Source organism: Myotis brandtii, unplaced genomic scaffold, assembly GCF_000412655.1.
Source record: "Myotis brandtii unplaced genomic scaffold, ASM41265v1 scaffold303, whole genome shotgun sequence".
NCBI classification, from domain to species: domain Eukaryota; kingdom Metazoa; phylum Chordata; class Mammalia; order Chiroptera; family Vespertilionidae; genus Myotis; species Myotis brandtii.
Window position 1 is genome coordinate 3,723,401 of NW_005361573.1, and position 8,869 is coordinate 3,732,269.

The 8,869-nt window shown below is 50.2% G+C and overlaps 1 protein-coding gene across 2 annotated transcripts in view; it reads left to right on the top strand.

The window, feature by feature from the left end:
- NF2 (neurofibromin 2 (merlin)) overlaps positions 1–8,869 on the top strand; it is a 65,025-nt gene that overhangs the window by 32,745 nt on the left and 23,411 nt on the right. For both annotated transcript variants that reach the window (XM_005869737.2, XM_014542513.1), the window contains exons 5-8: positions 412–480; positions 1,826–1,908; positions 3,127–3,202; positions 6,285–6,419. In XM_005869737.2, the coding sequence (XP_005869799.1) occupies positions 412–480; positions 1,826–1,908; positions 3,127–3,202; positions 6,285–6,419 (363 nt within the window). The remainder of the gene's footprint in view (positions 1–411; positions 481–1,825; positions 1,909–3,126; positions 3,203–6,284; positions 6,420–8,869) is intronic.

The window sequence follows — 8,869 nt, forward strand, 5'->3', positions numbered from 1 at the left end:
GCTTGGTCACCAGCCACTTAGAAGCCATTAGCAGGTAAGGCTCTTAGCACACCTTGCGCGTCGCAACGGCCACAATCGCGTTTCGTCGCTTCATCTCCGAAGCTCATGCTCCCGGAGCGGCCGCTTTCTCTGATCGTTAGAAACCACAGCTCCCTTTCCCGACGAACAGAACGTCGCGTTTTCATTAGCGCCTCGCCCTCGGGGATTATGCAACTGCGTTCAGAGATGTGATCAGCTTTGAATTTTCATTCAGGGATCACACACCAGCAAGGTTGAAATCTGGGCTTGTCCTCCGGATTGAATTGCTCCCTGGAGCTGGGAGGGAATTGGGCCGGAGCCCGGCCGTTCAGAAATGACAGTTGTCTCTCGAATCTCAATTGCTCGCTCTCCCCCTCTCTTCTCTCCCTCCAGTACGGCGACTACGACCCCTCTGTTCACAAGCGGGGATTTCTGGCCCAAGAGGAATTGCTTCCCAAAAGGGTAAGGCATCCTGTTCCCTGTCGGGGAAGGGATCGCAGGTGTGTGGCCTGTAGGAGAGCGAACCGACGGACTTGAAGGAATAACGGAAGGACGTGGCAAGGACGTTATTATGAATGTTTTGTCATCGATCTTTCTTTTTCATTTAAAAAATATATTTATTTTTATTGATTCCAGAGAGGAAGGGAGAGGGAGAGGGAGATAGGAACATCAGTGATGAGAGAGCATTATTGATTGGCTGCCTCCTTCCTGCACATCCCTCGCTGGGGATCGAACCCGCAACCCGGGCAATGTGCCCTGACCGGGAATCAAACCCCGACCTCCTGGCTCATAGGTCGATGCTCAACCACGGAGCCACGCCGGCCGGGCTGTAATCAATCTGGAGTAAAGAGTATGGAATCTCTGTTAAGAATATTAAAAATGCAAAGGTTCATGGAATGAGTTTGGGGCTGCCAGGACTCGCATGGCCTGCACACGGTCCTTTCGTTAAAGGTTGGTGAGCGTCCGTGATTCCCGGGAAGGAGTGTGGAGCAGCGCACGTTCAGCCCAGGGAGCCGAGCGCTTAGCAGCCGAGGGGGGTGCAGAGAGGAGACGAGTCAGGGGTGGGCGTTGTAGTTTTTCATCCTCAGTGTTGTTCGTCTTGTTCATTAGCCACAGAAGCAGGCCCTCCCTCCCTTTTGCTGCTTCTGATTTGATAGCTCCACTCGTCCGTCACGCGGAATACAGACCTGCTCCTCACCTTGGCCTGGCTCTCCCTGCCCCTCTGGCGGCTTCTGTGCAGGCGAAGGCCGCAGCACACGCAGCCTGGCCGAGCAGGCCGGCCCCAGATCAGTGAGCCCAAGATACTGAGCTCCTCCCTCGGGGACACACAGCCCAGGAAGGGGGAGGGGGGCTCTGCCCGGCAAGGCGGGCACCTAGGCCTGAAGGGTGGCACCGCTGCCCGAGTTGTGACTCACACTGCATGGTGCCTGTTGACACGCCCACCCCTGCGTGGGACTGGCTCCCTGTGCGTGGCTTTTGGAAAACAGCCGTGCTGCCCTGGCTGGTTTGGCTCAGTGGATAGAGCATCGGTCTGCGGACCAAAGGGTACCAGGTTCGATTCCGGTCAAGGGCACATGCCTGGGTTGCGTGCTCGGTCCAATGTGCAGGAGGCAGCCAATCAATGATTCCCTCTCATCATTGATGTTTCTATCTCTCCCTTCCTCTCTGAAATCAATAAAAATATATTTAAGGGAAAAAAGAAAATAGCCGTGCTGTTTTGTCGAAGTGATGCGTCTGATAAACATGGCACACGATACCGAACCTCCCTGTGTGTGTGGGTTTTTTATGTTGCTCTCTCTTTCTCTAGGTAATAAATCTGTATCAGATGACTCCAGAAATGTGGGAGGAGAGAATCACAGCCTGGTACGCGGAGCACCGAGGCCGGGCCAGGTGAGGCGGCTTCCTTTTGGGTTTATATTTCTTCATGGGCTTTTTTTTTTTTTTAAAAAAAACACAAACTACAAAACTAGGACATGCTTGCCGAACAAAGTGCATTACTGTAGCATCTATAATAATAAAAGCGTAATATGCTAATTAGACCAGGCGTGCTTCCAGATGACCTTCCAGATGAAGCCGGGGCTGCGAGGGGAAGCCTGGGTCCCAGGTGCTGGAGGGAAGCCCGTGCCGGCAGCCGGGGGAAGGAAGGCCTACAAGTACTCTTGCAGGAATTTCGTGCATCGGGCCTCTCGTGTAAAAGAAAAGAGAGAGCGAGGAGTATGTTCAGTTTTGTAGGAATCCTTTCCCCAGCGCTTGTGAGCGTGGGTACTCCCTGCCTGCCGGGGTGTGCGGGCCTGTATGCGTTGGTGATTTCGTTCCGTGTTAAGAATTCCACCGTAGAGATAGCCCACAGCTTTTGGGCTGATTTCTCTACCCATGGCATTTGGAGTAGCTAGAGGTTTTTCTCTCTTACAAAACGTGCTGCAGTTGTACCCTGTTGTATCGTTACATAATGGGCTGCGTGACCTGCCCGTGGATTCCTTAGAAGAGTCGCTGAGTCAAAAGGATGCATTTTGAGTTTTGACAGGCCCCACCCAATTGCCCCCCAAAAAAGGTGGTCCCTGCTTACGTGCCCATCAGCAGTGTGTGTCTCCACGCCCCCATGCTCTCCCCAACACCTGTGTTTATCAACCCAATTTTTATCATCTAAAAGGTAAAACGTATCTTAAATATTAATCAGCACTTCCCTGATCACTTTAGGAGCTGATCATCTTTTCATTCCCTTTAACTTTTTTAAAAATATATATTTTTATTGATTTCAGAGAGGAAGGGAGAGGGAGAGGGAGAGATAGGAACATCAATGATGAGAGAGAATCACTGATCGGCTGCCTCCTGCATGCCCCCCACTGGGGATCGAGCCTGCAACCCGGGCATGTGCCCTTGACCGGAATGGAACCTGGAACCCTTAAGTTAAGTACGCGGGCCGACGCTCTATCCACTGAGCCAGACCAGCCAGGGCTGTTCTCCTAGGTTGATGCGGATGGCAGAGCCTGCTGGACGTCGCTGTGTGGCATGGACTCCGGGTCAGGAGGAGCGTCGCCTGGGTCTGCTCTGTCTCGCTTCCCGTTTCCTCTCTCGGCTCCAGGGACAGTGCCTTTCCTTTCCCCACAGGGACGAGGCCGAGATGGAATATTTGAAGATAGCGCAGGACCTGGAGATGTACGGTGTGAACTACTTCGCCATCCGGGTACGTGGAAGCTTCTCCTGGTTCCCTGTGTGCAACCAGAGACAGGCCCAGGGCCCGACTGCGGAAATGCGTTCCTTTCTCATTCTGGATCGGAGATGCTTTTTTTGTTTTTTAAAATATGTGTTTATTGATTTCAGAGAGGAAGGGAGAGGGAAAGAGAGAGAGAAACATCAATGATGAGAATCATCCATCGGCTGCCTCCTGCACGCCCCCTACTGGGGATGGAGCCCACAACCCGGGCATGTGCCCTTGACCGGAATTGAACCCGGGACCTTTCAGTCTGCAGGCCGATGCTCTATCCACTGAGCCAGACTGGCTGGGGCTGGATGGGAGACTCTTGCACGGTTCAGTGGTGAAGGAGAGAAGGGGAGAGGGTCCTCGTTGTCTATTTTTGGGGCTTCAATTAGATCCGAGGTAATTAAGTGTCGGTGGAGCCTCTGGGGCCTGGGGCTGGTCCCGGGCTGAGCAGAAACCTGTCTGAATGCTTGAGGGCAACATTTGCTTATTTCCATCTGGCTCCGTGAGGTCCTGGCCCGCAGGGAGCACCTGTAAGTACTTCCTTCCCTAAGGGCACGAGGAGAGTAAAGCCGATTTTATATCTCGCTGCTCCGCGTGGGTGTGGGCTCTTGTTCTCACTGGCAGGCTAATTGGATTTTTATTCAGACCATTAATTGTCCACGGTCCTCTGGGAGCCAGTTGCTCCTGCGTCAGGATGGCCTTTGTTTGCAGTCTGCGGCTGGGCCTTTCCAGCCTGCTAGATGCTTCTTGCAGAGGAATTCCTGCGAATCCATTGAGGTATTTCATCGCTAGCTCCAAACTGCAGATGCGTAGACGGTAAAGCGACCATCACGGTATGGTTGGCTCTCCTTTTTGGGGTCCCTGTAAATGTTATATTAAATCTGGGTACATTGGAACACATTTAAAATAGTCTAGGGCAGTGGTTGGCAAACTCATTAGTCAACAGAGCCAAATATCAACAGTACAACGATTGAAATTTCTTTTGAGAGCCAAATTTTTAAACTTAAACTATATAGGTAGGTACATTGTTATTAACTTAATTAGGGTACTCCTAAGGCTTAGGAAGAGCCACACTCAAGGAGCCAAAGAGCCGCATGTGGCTCGCAAGCCGCAGTTTTCCGACCACGGGTCTAGTGTAAGCTGTCTACCTGATTTTTTTCCCCTAAATACAGATTTTTAAATGGATTACTTTGCTTAAAACAAGGCACACACCGACAGGTTATGTGATGTCATCTAGTCAGCAGGTGCCTAAAAGATTTTCCATAATAATGCAGAAGGTTATTTTCTGAAGTTTCATTCATTTGAATTTGCTCATTGTTTGGCTTCTTCTGGGCCGGACCAATTTCAACGTATTTCCGTGGTTTGTCAGCCCAATGCCTCTTGCTCCATAATGCCCACCGCCTCGATTCAAAGAAAATTGGTGTTTTGCAATCCTGAAACAACCGTTGCATCAAGCAGTCCGATATCGTTCTGTGTGTGTGTGGTTTCTTATGTTACACAACAGACAGAGCTAATGGCCATCGTAGTCTTTTGTGTTCGAGTTCCTGCATTCCCCATCAGTCTGTGTACTGAAAGCAATTTTAAAGGGGCTGTTTGAGTCTCCGTCTCTCTCTGAAATGCTGGAGTCATAATGATAGAAGGCAGAGGGTGGAATCCTTTCTTTTTTAAAAGCCAAACTAAGAGAAAATAGACCATAATAAAATACCTCGTTTTCCAGAAGGTACCATGGGTTTTCAGAGTACAAAGCCTCGCTCGTGTTAACATAATACATAGTTTCCGGGGCTTTGCGGACGAGCGGAGGAAGCGCTCTGCTGACGGCACCTGCCTTCGGGGTGCTGGAAAGAGAAGAGAAATGAACCTTGGAGCGCTCCTCCTCCTGCTGTTAGGTCACCACTTCCCCTCACGGTCCAGGCACCTTCTCAGTCTGCAGATCTGTCTCCCTGCCCTCGAGTCTGGTTTAGTCTCCTTGCTGTCGGCCAGGGGTCACACGCGTTAGGTCCTTGTGCAGGGAGCTTCCTGTCGCCGTCATACAAAGGCCAGACCACAGCTTGGTGGTTCATTTGAATACTATAATCAACACAATAGTTCTTTTTTAAAAAAAAATAATATTTTATTGAATTTTTACAGAGAGGAAGAGAGAGGGATAGAGAGTTAGAAACATCAATGACAGAGAAACATCGATCAGCTGCTTCCTGCACACCTCCTACTGGGGATGTGCCTGTAACCAAGGTACATGCCCTTGGACCAGAATAGAACCTGGGACCTTTCAGTCCACAGGCTGAGGCTCTCTCCACTGAGCCAAACCAGTGAGGGCATTTTGATATATTTTCCCAACATTTTATTATAAAAAATTTCAAACATACAGGAAAGTTAAATTTTTTTGTAGCGATTACCCATATAAACCCACTGCGTAGATTCTACAATGAACACTTTACTATACTTGCTTTATCACATTAAGATACATTTTAAAAAAAAAAAAATATTTTTTTATTTATTTCAGAGAGGAAGGGAGAGGAAAAGAGAGATAGAAACATCAATGATGAGAGAGAATCAATTGATAGGCTGCCTCCTGCACGTCCCACACTGGGGATCAAGCCTGCAACCCGGGCATGTGCCCTGACCGGGAATCGAACTGTGACCTCCTGGTACATAGGTCGATGCTCAACCACTGAGCCACACCGGCTGGGCCAACAGTTTTTTTTCTTTTAATATAAGAAATGATTCATCTTACAGGCTTTTATTTCACATCTCTGTTAGCCTGGCTGTTTAATCGGAGGTTAGCAATGTTTAGATTGCTGCTACTTCAGCCATCAAGCCAGTGGCAGGCGCCTCCAGGAGTCCCTCTCCGGGGACACGTGAGTCATAAGAACGGTACAGCTGTGTCTCCACCTGCCCCGGTCCAGGAAGCTGGAGGCCCCCCTGGGTGACACGAGGGCCGTGGCTTCTGCGGGGACCTGCCGAAGCTTGTCATCTGTCACACGGTGGGCCAGGCCCCGTGGGAAGATGCACGAAACCTCGGGCCTCGGCCGGAGCTGACAGCGGCTGCTCTCTGTTGAATCCACAGAACAAGAAGGGCACCGAGCTGCTGCTCGGCGTGGATGCGCTGGGGCTTCACATCTACGACCCTGAGAACAGGCTGACCCCCAAGATCTCCTTCCCGTGGAACGAAATCCGAAACATCTCCTACAGCGACAAGGAGGTAGGCCCGGCCGCAGGCCTTCCCCATCTCGCCTCCTGGCTGAGGGGTCCCCAGCCCCTCTTCTCCTGTGACAGGAAAGTCATTTCCTGCCCAGGCTATGGGTGTTTGGTTATTGATTTTTGTAGCATTTACAGGATAGTATTGGCATTCTGTTTTCAAATAGCATCCCTACACCCCCTCCGCCCCCTCCCTGCTAGCAAGAGGCTGGGGGCTCAACCTGTCAGAACTGAACCCCAAAGGACAAACAGTAAACCAACCCCAAACGTCACCTTTTCTTATAACTTGGCTTCCTATTTTTGATGAGAAAGTCTCTCTGCATTTTAAGTGTGGTAGATATTAAACCCTTTCTCTGTGTCCAGCTTGATACGTATGGTGGGGGTGTGAGTGTGTGTGTGTGTGTGTGTGTGAGAGAGAGAGAGAGAGAGAGAGAGAGTATCAACAATAAATAATGATATCAGGCTAACCTGCTTACCAGAATTTGAGAATAATTAAGTTTAAATTGCGTAGATCGACACTCTAGGTTAGAATTCCAGTATTTCTATACAACATCTCCCAAGCGCTATAATCCTGCACGCATTGGTTTGTTCACTTATTCATTCTTTGTTAGTTTTAAAGGAATTATTGAGCATCTGCGTTGCCTTAGGTTTTGTAGGGGGAAGCGAAGATGTAGAAAATCCTGTCTGAGCCCTCCAGGAAGGTATAGTGACGCCACGATGGGGCTGCAGTGTGAGGGGCTGATGCCGCAGGGGACGGTGACATAGTACAAGCCCCTTCACCCCGGCTCAGTCCTCACAGGAATGCTGCTGGGAGAGTAGGGCCGGGTTTGGGTTTCCCGTGTCACATCACAGGCAGCAGCGATGCAGAGGCATCAGGTGACCCGTGTCCGGGGAGTGGGGTTGCAGGGCCTGCACTCCAGGTTCCCTGAAGCCACCTCATAGGGCACCAGGCAGAGGAGCACGGGCCCAGACAGTGCCCAACGCCATGCTGGCGCCCGCGCAGCCAGGTCGCTGAGCGTGGAGTAACTGACAGTTCGTGTGGCCCGCGGAGCCGCCTCCCCCAGGCAGGCTTCCTGCTTTCTCATTCCTGGGAGCAGCTCCCGGAGACGAGCACCAGGCCCCCGTTTCTAATACGAGGTTGCAATCTGCTTGTCCAGACTTGACGAGACAGCTTGAGCTTCTTCTTCTTTTTTTTTTTTTAATACATTTTTTATCGATTTTAGAGAGGAAGGGAGAGGGAGGGAGAGATAGAAACGTCAATGATGAGAGAGAATCATTATTCGGCTGCCTCCTGCACGCCCCACACTGGGAATCAAGCCTCTAACCCAGGCATGTGCCCTGACCCATGACCGGGAATCGAACCGTAACCTCCTGGTTCATGGATCAATGCTCAACCACTGAGCCACGCTGGCCGGGCCAGATTGAGCTTCTTAACTCAAAACATTCTGGCTTTCAAATTTTGCTAAGTAGCCCAGGAGATGAGCATTTACAGATTTATTTTTATTTTTTTTAAGTGCTTAAATGGAAAACCCCACGTAACTTCAAGCAGTCGGTGTGCCAGGGTACGGTAGTTTTTCATTTCTAATTTTATGGAGGCTGTTTGCTGCACACCCACACATGTGCATGCTAAAGGCTCCCCAAACCCTCGTTCTCCCAGAACCCAAGGATTAAAGTCTCCCTTAGGGTGGCCCGGCACACCAGACTCCAATACGCCCTCTCCGGGGGCAGGACACCCTCTCGCTCCGTCCTGTCAATAACTCGCACGGTTAAGGAGACCCCAGACTGACTGGACTTCATAGGAAGTAGCCTTCGTAGTTACGTATGACAGCCCTGCTGTCAACACAGAAACGTTGGTTTATTTTAAGCGACTCATTGATACTCTGTGCGGCCCTGGCATGGCGCAGAGCCCGAGGTTTCCCGCTGACAGCTCCGGGATCTGACAGCGAGGCCAAAAACAAGCTTACGAAATTCACAAACAGCAGCCTCCACGGAGGCAATACCGCTTCTAAATTAACTTGACCGAAAGCTACACAGAGGATTGTTTTTCTGTCCTCCTTTGTGCTAGCCCGTTGTGCGACAATATAACACGAGAAAGAAACGCCGGAGAACAGATCTTTCCAAACCTATTTGTCTGCATAGCAGGTGGTTCTTGGGAATGGATACCCATTTTTTTAAGTGCATCTTTGAAACATAGGACCTGTCTGGTCTCATCAGGAATGGTTGAAAACAACCGTTGCCACTTGTTCTTTTTTAAAAAAAAAAAAAAATCTATATTTTTTATTGATTTCAGAGAAGAAGGGAGAGGGAGAGAGAGATGGAAACATCAATGATAAGAGAGAATCATTGATTGGCTGCCTCTTGCCCAGCCCCTACTGGGGATTGAGCCCACAACCTGGGCATGTGCCCTTGACCTGAATCGAACTTGGGACCCTTCAGTCCACAGGTCGATGCTCT